This window comes from Crinia signifera, chromosome 2 (genome assembly GCF_055691185.1).
Source record: "Crinia signifera chromosome 2, ASM5569118v1, whole genome shotgun sequence".
Lineage (NCBI taxonomy): Eukaryota > Metazoa > Chordata > Amphibia > Anura > Myobatrachidae > Crinia > Crinia signifera.
The window spans coordinates 196768786-196783958 of NC_139218.1; the positions used below are offsets into that span (position 1 = coordinate 196768786).

The 15173-nt window shown below is 45.2% G+C and overlaps 1 protein-coding gene across 1 annotated transcript in view; it reads left to right on the top strand.

The window, feature by feature from the left end:
• Positions 1-15173, top strand: part of CSF3R (colony stimulating factor 3 receptor) — a 98414-nt gene that overhangs the window by 52077 nt on the left and 31164 nt on the right. Inside the window, exon 6 of the mRNA XM_083173535.1 lies at positions 9824-9975. Coding sequence (XP_083029661.1) covers positions 9824-9975 — 152 coding nt within the window. The remainder of the gene's footprint in view (positions 1-9823; positions 9976-15173) is intronic.

Genomic DNA, 15173 nt, shown 5'->3' on the forward strand with positions numbered 1-15173 from the left:
AGGAAGTTTGACTCCAGAGGAGCAGACCTGGCCTTGACACTCTAAAAATATCAGCAGTCCCCACACTGCCCCCCAAAAAACAATGTGTGTCACAAGATGGACGGCATGCAATCATTTAGGACCCATTTTGCATTTATTGCATTTATGTGCAGAATGGGTCCTGGGTCTTTGCAGATTCCCGATAATTAGGAATTTGCTTGGGCAGTTGATGCAGTGTGTTTCTACTACTACTATTTCCGAGATCCTCCAAAATTTTAAGCAAATCATTATTCCAAGCAAAATAAAGCATGTAATTCAGAACTTTCATTAAACATAAAGCTAATAATGTCACCACCAGTAGAACTGAGCCACCACCAGTGTCTCCTGGCAAATCAAATTCTGAAAACAAAGCAAAATCTTTCCTCAGAAACCTTAGAAGTCACATCACTTAAAACTCTTCCTGGTCACAGCTGTCCCCCAACATTTTATTGTATTGCAGTAACAGCTGCAATGTGGCCGGGAAGGCTGCTGCACCTCTGTGGCTGTTTGATGACTGTGATTCTTTGCATTTGCACAGCGTGCATTTCCTATGTAACTCTGTGCAGCTACACTGTACTGAAACTAAAGAGAAACCACATTGATATCATATACATTCATTAATATACATTTTATGTGACTTCTATGTTCCACTCTTTTGTGACACTATGGGCTTCCTACCCAGGGACGGACTGGCCTCCGAATTGGCCCTGGCATTTGTGCACACACGCAACGAGAAGTCATGTGCGTGCACATGCCAGGCATGCGGAAGCACACATATGTGATGTCCCCCTCTCTCCTGGACCCGTTCGGCACAGAGAGAGAGAGCCGCTGGACCCACTGCAAGTCCAGCAGCTCTCTGTGTGCTGATTGGGAGGAGGAGCTTCCACCCTTGAGTGACAAACCGGCCCATCAGACATTTGCCAGAAGTGCCAGATTGTCAGCCCGGTCCTGACAGTACCTAAGTGGTCACCAGGATCTATACCTCCAGCAGATGGTTAACTGAAGAATTGAGGGCTAGACTGAAATACATGGCTTGATACAATGACACGTCTGGATCTCAGCAGCGCAAACAGAGAGAGAGAGTGCTGTGAGTTTATATATGGCACAGTGTAGATAAGAAAACAACTGGAGTCTGAGCTTGGAGGTGCACAAGGGAGGCAGATGAGGTAATGGGCAAACCAGAGTAAGGCAGGAATCCAGGCATGGTTCTGACAGAGAATTTGCCAGACAAGGTAAGCACAGACAGAACATCCATGGACAGAGTATCCACAGGCAGAGCAGGGGTGCAGGCACCTTGAACATGGACCAGTAGTTCACCCCAAGGCAGGAACTATAAATTGTCTGACTGATTCCTAAAGCAACCAGGACAAATCAGCAGTGTTGAATAGAGGAACTCCTAATAACCAATCCTGTGTAGCTCCAGCACTGCAGAAAGCTGGAGAAAGCACCAGTATCCTTAGCACCCACTCGGCATCCCCATCACTTAGCGATCTAGAACACCGAGCAGATGTGATGTGAAGTCCCGCTTCTCTAGCAATGACTGGGACCTATAGTCAAGACGAGCCACAGTGGCTCATAACAGTACACCCCCACAAAACACACCTTTTTGAGAAAGGGTTAAATAATCCATAGAATCCATATCAAGAAATTGTCTAAAGAAAGATTTTTGGAGAAGTCTTTCAGGACATCTAAGCTCTTTCATCACTCCTGTCCAAGGTCTCCGAATGCCTCACGGCCATCTCAGCCTGGATGACCCAACGCTTCCTGAAACTAAACATGGCTAAAACTGAACTTCTAATCTTCCATCCCCCGAACATCCCCTCTTCTCCCACTATCTCCATCAGCATTGGTGAAACCGAGATCACGTCCACCGACCAAACGCGCTGCCTCGGTGTCATCATTGACTCCTCCCTCTCTTTCACCCCCCACATTCGTGCTCTCTCACAGTCTTGCCGCTTTCACCTACGCAACATCTCACGCATCAGACCATTCCTCTCCACTGACGCGACCAAAATTCTCATTCACTCTCTTGTCATCACCCGCCTTGACTACTGCAACATCCTTCTCTCTGGGCTACCTCTCACCCGCCTCGCACCTCTCCAATCCATTCTTAATGCTGCTGCTAGGCTCATCTTCCTCTCCCGCCGCTCTACCTCCGCCTCCCCCCTCTGTCTATCTCTTCACTGGCTCCCCATTCCTTTCCGAGTTCTCTTTAAACTCCTCACCACCACCTACAAGGCTCTCTCCTCCTCCACAGCTCCCTACCTCTCTTCACTGATCTCTATCCACACTCCCTCCCGTCCTCTTCGCTCCATCGCTGACCGCCGACTGACCTCTCACCTAATCACCTCCTCCCACTCCCATGTCCAAGATTTCTCTCGCGCTGCCCCCCTGCACTGGAACAACCTCCCGCCACCCATCAGGCTATCTGATTCCCTTACCTCCTTCAAGCGCTCCCTCAAAACCCACTTTTTTCGACTAGCCTATCCCTCCTCCTAACCTCTTTTGATCCTCCTATCCTGCCTCCGTTCCCCTCCGTTCCTACTTATCCTATTGTATTTCGTTCATCCACCCACCTATTTTTAGTATGTTAACTCTTATGAGCAGGGCCCTCCTTCCTCACGTACTCACCCTACCTCATTACCTCACCTGTGCTCCTGTCCTGTTCTTCCCTTCCTCTACTTCATCTTCAGTCTCCTTGACAATTTTGACACCTACTTCTGAACTGATGCTGATTTTAGTTCTACCAGCTATACCCCTATTTATACTGTATCTTTCAACACACCCTGTACGTTACCTTGTAATTTGTTTTTTTTTGTTTGCTATGTACGGCGCTGCGGACACTTTGCGGCGCCTTATAAATAAACGTACTACTACTACTACTACTACTCTTTCTTTAGCTCAGTAGCCTTTCCAGTTGAATTAATCTTTTTTTGCGCCCGACTGTGAGCTTTAAAATGTTTAAATCTTTTTGTGCCCGATTGTGACCTATATAAGGAGTTGGAAAATAACCTGCCCTTGGAGAAACTTGGAGTCCAGGATCTTCTCAAACACAAATTCCTGGCAACCTTGGATCAACACTCTAAAAGGTTTTCTAGAGTGACCACTCTTTATTATTTTAGTGAGGTGTGTTGTTGATCTTCAGTGACGGGTAACTGGAGCTCCTACACAGGATGAATTTGCTTAATTATCTAAAAAGGACTGATATACCGGGAACCCAACTTCTGAGAAGGCTAAAGAAGTATGATACATTGGGCAGATAGCCACAACATATCAGCAAGAAAAGAAGCCACAACATATCACCTACTTTGAAAGTATATATTCTTCTATGTTTATAAAAAGAAAAATTTAAGTGGAATGAGGCTTTACTTAGTGCTTGATGTAACCTTCTCCAGATCTTACCAAGATGAGGCACAAGACTGGAAGTAGAGTATTGTTGTTGAACTGGATCAAAAGCATTTACCTAGAATGGTATCCAAAAATACAAACAAAAAGGCATACGGAAGAAGAGGAGGGCAAGAATTGTTGTAAGCAGTCTTTATGACACTTTAGAAACAAATATATTGTTCCAGAGACTGGTTTGCACGTTCCATCTGTCCATCAAATGGACATCATATCACCTACTGTGAAGGTACATATTCTTCTATGTTTATAAAAATGTAAGTGGAATGAGGCTTTACTTAGTGCTTGATGTAACCTCCTCCAGATCTTACCAAGATGAGACACAGGAAGGTGATAACCAGAAGCAAGGCTAAGACTGATGCCCAGCTTAGAGCAGGAGGGGCTCCAAAAGTGAGCAATAAAATGGGTGCCTCTATCAGAAACAGTGTCACAAGGTAACCCATATAATTTTAAAACATGCTGGATACACAGTGTTGCCAGGGCTTTAGCACAAGGTAATTTCGACAGAAAGATAAAATGGGCCATCTTACTGAAGCAATCTGCTACCACACAAATGGTTGTGCATTTGGAAGACACAGGAAGGTCCACAAAAAAATCCATAGAGATATGGGTCCATGGCTTGGAAGGCACAGTCAATTGTATCAGATATCCAAAGGGTGATACTCTTGTAGTCTTATTCCTGGTTCAGGTTTCACAGGATTAGATAAATTCTCACTCTTCCTGAGAGATGGAAAATAATGAGAAAACTGTTCAAAAGATTTGGAAACCCCCGGATGTCCAGACACCCTGTTGGAATGAAAGTCAGTAAAAACTGCCCTTCTAGGAACAAATAATATTCTGGAGCAGCTAACCACGGTCCCCAAGGCACACCAACAGTGCAGGTTTTAGTGATATCCAGGCTTGAGCACAGGTGACTTAATTAGCGGAGTTCTTTTGATTTACCCATCTGTGCTGAAGCCTAGATGTCACTAAACCTGCACTGTTGTTAGCGTGCCTTGAGCTGGGGACAGCCTGTTCTAGTGGGTGTTTCAGGCGGTACCTGTAAAGTTTAGATCTGAATTGCAAGATATTAAGTCAAACTGGCAAGGACGGGGCTAAAGCTATGCTTGTCGTCACTTGGGGCAAGGCAGTTATTTGGCTCCACTTAATCTTCCCTGCTCTTGGATGCTTGCATGTATGGGTATTACATCCAGCACCAGGGGATTGTTACCCCCTAGCCCAGTCTATTTGCGATTCTGCTAAGAATATATGTAGCATGAACAATTGGTGAGAAGATATGAAAGAATCTTCGACTGGTTGAAAGCTCCAAGATAAGCTATAAGCCTTAATATTCTTAGACCCTGAATATGGCAAAGAACAAAGCCCACAGTACCTGATGATTACTTTTGCAGACTCAATATAAGATAAATTCTTGTGATCTGTGCAGACTGTGATGGTATGTCTAGTTCCTTCTAACCAGTGCCTCCATTCTTCATGATCAGAGGTTCTCGGTTTACCTCATCAGAATAGAATTTAGGGGAAATAAAATCACACAAATCACAAGTACACAATCTCTCTTTCATAACATAGCACAAACACCACTGATGATTCCACTTCCACCAGAAAAGGCAGCACTGGATTTGGATGACAAAGGAGTCTAAATCACTTGAGGCTACAAGTGGTAGGTGTCAGCTCCTTTTGTGGTCAAGTCAACTTTTGGGGCAACAATGGTAGCAAAGGAATGAATAAATCTTCTATAATAATTGGCAAAGCTTAGGAAATGCTGAATTGTCTTTAAGTTGGAAGGACAAACTCAGCTGAGGACTACTCAAATCTTACTGGGGTCCATGAAGAATAATTTTGGGAGTGATAATGTACCCTTAGATCTTCCCCATTTCAAACTTACACCTTTCCAACTTGACATACAGATTATTCTCTAACTTTCTGGAGAACTAATGTTATGTGAAGACCGCGCTCCTCCACAGACCAAAAGTAGATTAGTATATCATTGATGTACACTACAACAAGTTTTCTAAGAAATTCTCAAAGAACATTATTATTCAGGTCTTGGATTACTGCAGGGACAATTAATAGACCAAATGGAATGACCAGATATTCGTAGTATCCTGAATGAGTATTAAAGGTCATCTTCCACTGATCCCCTTCTTTAATACTGTATGAATTCGATTATAAGCCCCATGCAGATAGATTTTAGAGAACACTAAAGCATCCTAAAGTTAGTAAAACAGGACAGTAATCAATGGCAGAGGGTACAAGTTCTTGGTTATGACCTTGTGGAGTCCTTGTAAGACCTTGTGGGGTCTTCAATAATCGATGCAGAGCCATCTTTTTTTTTTTTTTTAGAAATGGCACAGTCAATAAAGGGCTTAAAATAATAGCAAAGGCTTAAGCAGTGGTATAACTATAAATTTTGCCTCTCCCCCCCCCCCCCCCCCCCACCGCCACAATAGTTTCTGGTGCCCACCCCCCCATAATGCCAATTACACTATAAGAAACACACCATGTTGCAAGTTAATGCCACTTACACTGTACGCCACACACCGTAATGCAATTTACACTATACACTGCAAAATGAATTGCCAGTTACACTATACGCCGAACACCGTAATGCCACTTACACTATATGCCTTACACTATAATGCCCCTTAAACTATACACCCCAAACCTTAATGCCTCTTACACAATGCACAGAGCTTTAAACACCTTGCGCTGCTAAGTGGATTTAGTGCTCTGAGAAGATACCCTTGAACAAATGTACACTGGACACACCGTAAGAAAAATTATTATTTATATAAATTCACATAAAATAAGGAGCAATACAAGTTATGGAAATAATACACTTATAAAATATAAAAATAAATAAAACTGAATAAAACACCAATAATGTGAAACTGGCACGTTTGCACAGGGATCTCCGTGTATAGATGGGATATGATAAGTTGGGGGTCAATGCCAGTCAATATTAGTAAGGACATGTTGCAGAGCCAAACGGGTTAATAGAATAAAAGAAGCCAGTAACATACGCAAAGCCAATTAGCGCATAAAGCAAAGTTTGTTTTTGCTCACCCTCCAGAACAAATGTTGTTGGCTGTTGGAGGATGGGGATCCCGATGGATTGACGGCTCAACCCTGTGAGTAGCAATAGATGTCTCAAATAGATGAACCTGCAAAGTTGCAGTGAAGCGGGGGACTTCTCAACCCGCCAGGTTTTGAGAGATATCCCAGGGTGGGTTTGCCTGCGGGGATGTAGGTAGGCGAATGATTGTCGTTACCGCTGGGTTTAGGTGCGGGCTGCTGGCAAGCCCCGGCGTCTCATGTATCGGGAGACGTGGCAGAACAGCTGATGGCTCAGAAGCTGAATCCACGGAGAATACAAGCGTGCAGACGTATGGCGGAAGTGACGTTTGTCAACGCGTTTCCGTTTCTTACACAATGCGCCCTACACTTTAATGCCCCTTACACTGTATGCAGCACACCATAATGCTCCTTACACTATACGCCGCACACTATAATCCCTTTACACTATACATCCAAAAACTTAATGTCCCTTACACTATACGTCACACACTGTAATTCCCCTTACATATTTATACGTATATATATATATATCATACAAACAGAGACTCTGATGTGCGATCAGTCCATTTTATAAAGATGCGGTCTGCAACATGTACAAGATCCCAGATGTAGCGCAGCCACATCTCCAAGTGAAGGCTCTCTCCCACCTTCAATTCGATGCACATGTAAAAAAGGAATGGAGGAGGCGCGCTTGTAAGCAATAAGTAATAAACACTTTACTCAAATATAAAAGCTCACATACATAGGGGTTTTAAAAGATGCTCAATTCTGTCACCAGCGTCCGAATGTTCGTAGACACAGGGTAATGGTTCAGCGGTTTTAGCAGCATACAGCAGCACAGCAGTATTTCCCTGTGACTCAGGAAGCAGACCTGCCAGTTCACCGTCACTCTGGACAAGCCCTCAACGCGTTTCGTCCAATGGACTTTATCAGGAGGCGTGTCTGTTGGTGTCATGGGTCCGTATATATAGCCTGTACACTTACATCACAGCTGATCGGGCTAATTAAGGCTCACTAGGCTAAATAGTGCAATAATTTAGACTTAACTATGTGCTATTTCTTACACCGATAATTTTTTATTCACAAATATTCACAATACAAAAGTCTAGTACTACATATCAAAAATTTTCAAAAAAATTATACACGATCATAAAAAAGAGACTACAATAAAAATGCTAATATATCACTTAGAGGAACTAGTCTATATCTTTGACATTATTTGAATATATTCCATAGACAAAAAAACCTTATGGTTTCACATGTCCCACTAAGGCTTCTTACACATGATCTGACATTTTAGAAACCTGTTGTAACTCTTCCACTCAAACTCCAAAAAGCAATGAAATTCCGATCATTAAGGCTGGCACCTTAATGGCAGATATGGTACGCCATCACAGCCTGTGGGTAAGTGCAGATTACACACTCTCACAGAGTGAAATTGCTGTCACTCACACAATGATGGAGCTGCATTGTTTTCATGTCTGTAAAGCACCTTGAGTTCTGTTGGAAACAATGCGCTATTAAACTTACTTACATCCCAATCATCAGAATCCTCATTGTCAACATTCTCATTAGCATCAGCTTTACCAATTTATTCCTCATGCTGGTGAACTTCTACAGTGACATTCTCGCCACCTCAAACTCAACATGTCCAAAACAGAAATAATTATTTTCCCACCAGCCAAGTGTAGTTACTGTACAGTATTGGTAGGGTCAGGCCTAGACATCGTGAACCGTGGACACACTTGGACTCTGCTTGGGGATTTGTGATATCTGAATGGACAGTTAGTTCCTGTGCTTTAACAAGCTGTAGGTTTTTTTAATTTTTAGAGAGGGAGGATGACTTTTATCTTCATGAGAAGCTGAACCACCAGTCATGAACATAGGTCAAGGACTTAGCCTTTCCTTGCCACTTCATGTAAATAGCCTGTTTCCAATTTTACATTTCTCATCAAATATTTTAAATTGTTTTGGGTTTTTAAGTTTAGGTTTTTGGATTTTACATGCAGTTTATGACATTGGGCATTGGCCTGAGCAGATGACTGGTGCCAGGGGCTTCAGCACTTGTACAGGTCGAGTATCCCGTATCCGAATATCCGTTATCCGAATTATTCCGAAATACGGACATTCCAGAAAGTGGAAAAAAAATTATTTTTTGCTAAAAACTCACTGGGGACATATGTAACAGCATCACTGGGGACATGATATGTAACTGGCACTATATATGTGCAAGACAATGATTGCTTGGCATTCAAATTCAATATCTGAGATAGTACACAAATTTTTATGTTTGTGTGTATTTTATGTGGTAATAAAATATATTTGTGTGTATATTATGTGTTTATACAGCATAAATGCAAGATACTTCAAAATACATCATTGAAATATTAAAATATTCCGAAATACGGAATAATCCGTTATCCAAAATTCTCCTGGTCCCGAGCATTTTGGATACGGGATACTCAACCTGTAGTAGGAATTTTTACCTAATCTCTATTGTTTGTCCTCTATCAATACAAAGCACCCCTAGACTTTTACACCAGACTTAACAGTGCCCCAGGGCTTATACAGCAAACAGGGCACCCTGGGCTAATACATGAGACTTAGCAGCACTTCTGGTCTTCTACAACAGACTTAGTAGCACCACTGGGCTTATACATGAGACTTAGCAGCACTGTTATTGATGTTAAAAATAGGGTAGGAACAAAAAGAAACACCCAAATTCTGTGATTTTGAATGTTATTGAGCATAATTATAGGGTAGGAACAAAAAAACACCCAAATTCTGTGATTATAGCTGTTTTTATTTTTATTTTTTTCAAAAATTTCAAACCCAAAACCCGAAAGGGTGGTTTTGCCAAAACAAATCCAGATCAAAAACACAATGGGACATCCAGATGTAAAACCAAAATACAAAATACGAAAAATGCCTGATGTACACCCCTACTTTTTATACTGATTCAAAGGTACTGTATGAAAGATTATGCATTACTCTATCAGGATAAATTAAGTAATTGTAATCTTAAGGAGTTTACTTGTGGTCCTATTGAGTAATTTGACTACAATATTTCATTCAATGTCAACATTCAATGGTTTGGTGTCGGAATACATCAAATGACACATACAACAGGTTTCATTGGTCCTCTGGCCAATACTGCAGAGTACTGACCATAGTGCAGAGTACAGCGCTCATAGCTGCAAGATATTAATATCAACAGAGACTTACTGCAGCCCATTTTAGGAAACAAAAATACAAAACATACACACTGTTGGAAATGCAACAATAACTGAAATCTTGACAAGTAGTGGTGTTTTGTGTATTTCAGTGAAAATCGATCCCATCGTCATCATAGAAGCAGAACCTTATGAAGACTGTGTTCGATTGAAATGGACAACTGGAAAGAAAAAAGGATTTCTAAGAGGATTGTTGTTATATGAGATGCGCTACAAAAGTGAATTTCAGATGGAATGGGTCAAGGTATGTCATAGGATCTTGCAATACAATACAAATGGGTACTTGTGTAATAGCATGGTGCCCGGCTACGCTACGTTTTCAGCGTAGGCTTAGCTACGGTGTCAGCGAAGCCCAACGGCTGCCTAGCCTACTTAGCGTAGTGACTTCACGGCAGCCCAGCTCTGTGCCCGGCGTCCATGGCTCTGTCCCCGGCATCCATGGCAGGCCTAGTGAGCACCTCTCACACAGTGCTGGGAACCGCCAGGTCTCCTGCACTGGGGGACGTCGGCGAAGAGAGGGGATCATGCGGGCGCCGGCGGAGAGGCGCTCCATCTGTCTGAGGTGCAGGTGCGTCTCAGATGCTCCTGCGTCTCAGTATTATTGCGGCAGGGTACGGCAACCCTGCCCGTATCCGCTTCAGGGAGAGCCTCCTTTTCAAACCCCCACTATCCACGCCAGCCCGAAGCGTGGCGAGCGGATGAGTTATGCGTCCCCCCGACCTGTTCATACCCCCACTATCCACGTCGGCGTGGAGTTGAGTTTATAAACTGTGGCGAACGCAGGGATCCACCGAGCCCGAAGCGCAGAGAGCGCAGCGAACCCCGTGAGGGGACAAATTACTTTACATGTAATTTCACTCGCCACGCTTCGGGCTCGGTGGCTTACTACGCTCGCCACACTTTATAAAGTCAAGTCCACGCTGACGTGGATAGTGGGGGTATGAACAGGTTGGGGGGACTCGTAAAGCGTCCCCTCACAGGGCTCGCTGCACTTGCCAGGCTGGCGTGGATAGTGGGGGTGTTTCAGGAACACATATCTGACAGGGGTGCTGACTACGCTGGACGCGGGATCGCTACTTCTGACAGGGACGCTGACTACGCTTACTACGCTAGCGGGAAAACTACGCTACTTCTGACTGACTACGCCTGCCGTGCGAACACTACACTGATTCTGACAGGGACACTACATTAACTACGTAACGGCACTGTGCTATTACACAAGTACCTACAAATGTATTGTTATAAAAGTGTCATAATCCATGTTCAAACAAATATCACTATAAACAGGGCTATTTTTCAGTAGGCTCCAGCAGGAACTGAGGCCCTTATTCTAGTTCACTCTTTCTGACAAAATATTTCTTAGATGGACAAAACCATGTGCACTGCAGGCGAGGCAGCTGTAAAACCCCACCCAAATCTAATTATCTCTGCACAAGTAACACCTGCCTCACCTGCAGTGCACATGGTTTTGTCCATCTAAGAAATATTTTGTCAGAAAGAGTGAACTAGAATAAGGGCCTCAGTTCCTGCTGGAGCCTGCTGAAAAATAGCCCTGACTATAATACAGGGGCGGATCTAGACTTCACTTCTAGGGGGGGCAATTTACTATATAATCTTGACCCTCCCCAGACTCCTCCCCTTCCCAGTCCTGACTCCTTCCCTTCCCAGTCCTAACAGGGGGTATATGCACAGTGGGTAGTAGGGAAGTAGTTATTGGGGTACAGGTTAAGTATCCTTTATCCAAAATGCTTGAGACCACAAGCATTTTAGATGAGGGATTTTTCCAGATCTCAGGAATAGGTTTTTTTTACATACTCACCTGAACCCGTGTGATCCTCAGACGTCCACAGTGTCCATGGCGTTGTTGGATTTGTCTTCAGTTGCCTCCCTAATCACATTGCACACGTCACCAGCACACCCGTATATACACAGTGGGTAACAGGGAAGGTATTGGAGTATACATAGACGGGGGATAGGAGGTATATACACAGTGGCAAGATGTACAGTATGGAAGGTATTGAGGTATATAAAGGAGATTGATACCAGGGGGTATATACAAAGTGTACATGCTGTAAATGTACATGTATGCACAAAGATAAACATGTATGTAATAAAAACATAGCATGGAGGGGCACTGAGACCAGGGACAGCTAGGGTTGCCACCTCACTCATCATGGATTCCTGGAGACTTTCCCCACCCCTCCATTAATGCCCCCCCTCTTACGATTCGCGGGACCCCCGAGACCCCCCCCGCGCGATTTGCGGGACCTTTGCGACCCCCCTCCCGCGATTCGCAGGACCTCTGCGATCCCCCTTTCGCGATTCAAAGGACCCCCGCGATCCCCCCTCCCGCGATTTGTGGACCACCGCCCCCCCCCCCCGCGATTTCACGGCACCCCCCCTACTGCGATTTGCGAACCCCCTCATACAATTCGCGCCCCCCTCCCGCGATTCTAGCCACCACCCCCCGCCCCCCCCCCCCGCGATTTGCGGACCCCAACAGGATACACAAACCCGCCCCCCTAGGGAAAAGTGTTCTATGAGTATAAGGTACTGGGCACTGGGGAGAGGATGGGGCTTTTTCAGACACCCGGATTCCGGGAGAATCCCGGAATCAGGGATACTGGAAAAGCCTCCTGGACGGTTGCCACCCAAAACGGGACATTCCCAGAAAAACGGGAGAGGTGGCAACCCTAGGGACAGCAGTCACCTGGTAATGGCCAGTGTTTCCATCCAGAGCCAGCATAGGCAAACTAGGCAATTGCATAGGGCATTTGGAATGCCCAGGGGCATCAGCAGTTTCTACTGATTAAAATGATATGCAGCATGCCTATATTCTGTGTGTGAGTGAGGCTGTATCTGCATATGAAATAGTGTGTTCATGGAAATCACTGTAACATAGCATTCCGTATGCAGGTACAGCCAGTCGCACGCAGAATATAGGCATGCTGCATATCATTTTTATCATCGGAAGCTACTTGTGTGTGCTGGTCATAACAATGCAAATAAGACAAATTTTTATCAAAAAAAGGCACCCAACGTTAGCAGAACTGGCCAGGAGCTGCATGGCCTATTGAGGCAAGATGAATAAGGAAACATCTGTATCCAAGCAGAGGCAGAGGTCACAGTGTTAGCGGCTGTGCGAGTGCTGTCTGCGGGTGGGTTGGTTGTGCAACAGTGTTCTGCATATGTGTAAGGGGCATTATGTGTGTCATGTATAAATTCATAAAAAATGTGTGACGTGTAACAGGCATTATGTGTGTCATGTGTATAAGGGCATTAATAATGTGCAACATATGTGTAATGGGCATTATGTGTGTCATGTGTATAAGGCCATTAATAATGTGCAACATACGTGTAAGGGGCATTATGTGTGTCATTATGTGTATGAAGGGCATTAATAAAGGTTGGCATAATGTGTAACGGGCATTATGTTTATAAGGACATTAATAATGTGTGTCATGTGTAAGGGGCATTACTGTGTGGTATTATCAGCGATGCCAAGAGAAAGGGGTAGGGGGTACAAATTACCCAGGCCAAAGTCTGATGGAAGGGCATAGTGGGGGCCCCGGGCCCCCTCCCCTTAAGTGACAGAGCAGCTGCAGCTCTTATCCTCTGCCCAGCACACACTGCTTTGTGCTGGGTTGCAGTGTGGCCATGGAGGTGCTTAAAATACAATATTTTCTCAGGTTTTTTTTCTAAGGGTATAATGTGAATAATGTGAGGAGTAATGTACATAAGGTAAAGTGGTACTACTGTGTGATGTAACGTGAATAAGGGACACCATCACATGATATAATGGGAATAAAGTTGCACTACTGTGTGGCATAATTTGAATTAGGGGTACTATTGTTTGGCCATGTCCCTTCCCAGCAAGAACACACCTCTGTTTGGGCTGCGCACCGAATGTGTGCACTTTTTCTATTTAAAATATTGCGGGTAGGAGCACCAAAATGATGACTGCTATGATGAGGGTTGATGGTGCTGGGAAAGGGGAGCAGGGTCAGAGGTGGAACTAGTGGCGGTGCTAGGGGGCACCAGCCAAAATCTTGCCTAGGGCGTCATTTAGGCTAGGGCCGGCTCTGTATTCCATCCGATAATTTAGAAGGCAGCCTAGTGATGATAACACCGCCACATTATCCTGTTATCCTGTGTCTCTTCCCTCTGTATTTGGGGGAATGCTTACCTTAATATTAGGGACAGAGCTTTGTAGCTTCCTCCCCACCCCCCCCCCCCCCTCTCCCTCCCATCTGTGTGCACTCTTCAGTGCCAATAACAGGGGGGGGGGGGGTCAGCTGATGTGTGTGCACAAGTCAAAGGTTAAAGGTCATATTTTACAGTACAGGAGGGAGACGCTGGCTGCCGGAGCTGGCAGGTGAGAAGTTCCAGACCTGAGCTGCTTCCCCGGGACTGTGAGCGGCTGCCTGTGAGCTCTGTCTGCAGCCCCGGAGAACACAAGCAGCCTGCACCAGCGTCATGCCTGTGCTGTGCTCGGACCTGCAGCAACAGACATCAGGCTGTAGGTACACTGAGTGACAGGACCAGCGGCTAGCATGAGGCGGGAGGACCCTGGGGGGGGGGGGGGTATCGCCCCTTTCGCCCCCCTCTGGAACCTTCCCTGCTATCATAGTTACCTATGACTCCCTAAAATAGCAGCAATCTCCCTCTTACCCTGATTAGTCTAGCAATCTCCCTCATTTCACCTAGCAGACATTGGAGTGTATTCAATGCTGCGGACGAGCTGTGACAGCTTGCAGGGCTGCCTGCTCGCTGTCACAGCTCGCAGGGTCAGTATTCAATTGACCCCCCTGCATACAGTGTCTCCCCCTCGCTCGTTTTCGGAGCGAGGGGGAAACGGCGTATGCGGCCGCTGAAACAGCAAGACTTGCGGCTAAATGCAGCAGACTCCCTGCATTTGCTGCGAGCCTTGCGGTTTGGAGGAATCCTCGCCGTCCTAACAGTGAGGATTTCCCTGCGGCGTTGAATACAGTGAGCGGCCGGCGCAGGCGTTAAATAGCAAGGATTACTTGTTTTCTGCGATCCCCGCCTCTTAACCCCCTTGCCGGCCGCATTGAATATGGGTCATTATGTAGCTGTTTTTTGGGAAAAAATTAATGAGAGATAGATACTGTACATTTATATTGAATCATCAGCACCAATTCCTAGCATTGGTGGTAAAACACAATGGGGCAGATGTATTAAGCCTTAACAACAGATAAATGCAAGGGTGATAAGGGGTGGGATGTATTAAAATACATCGCCGCCCATCGCTGCCTGCCCGCCGCAATGCCAGCACATATGTACTAACATATGCGGCTGGTATTGCGATGTGGTGATGGAGAACCCCCTTGATACCTGTACGGTGGTGTGCGGGTGGTCTCCATCATCTCCCTGCCGCCTGCCTCTCCCCTCACGCCGGGGACAGCAAAGCAGGCCATCCCC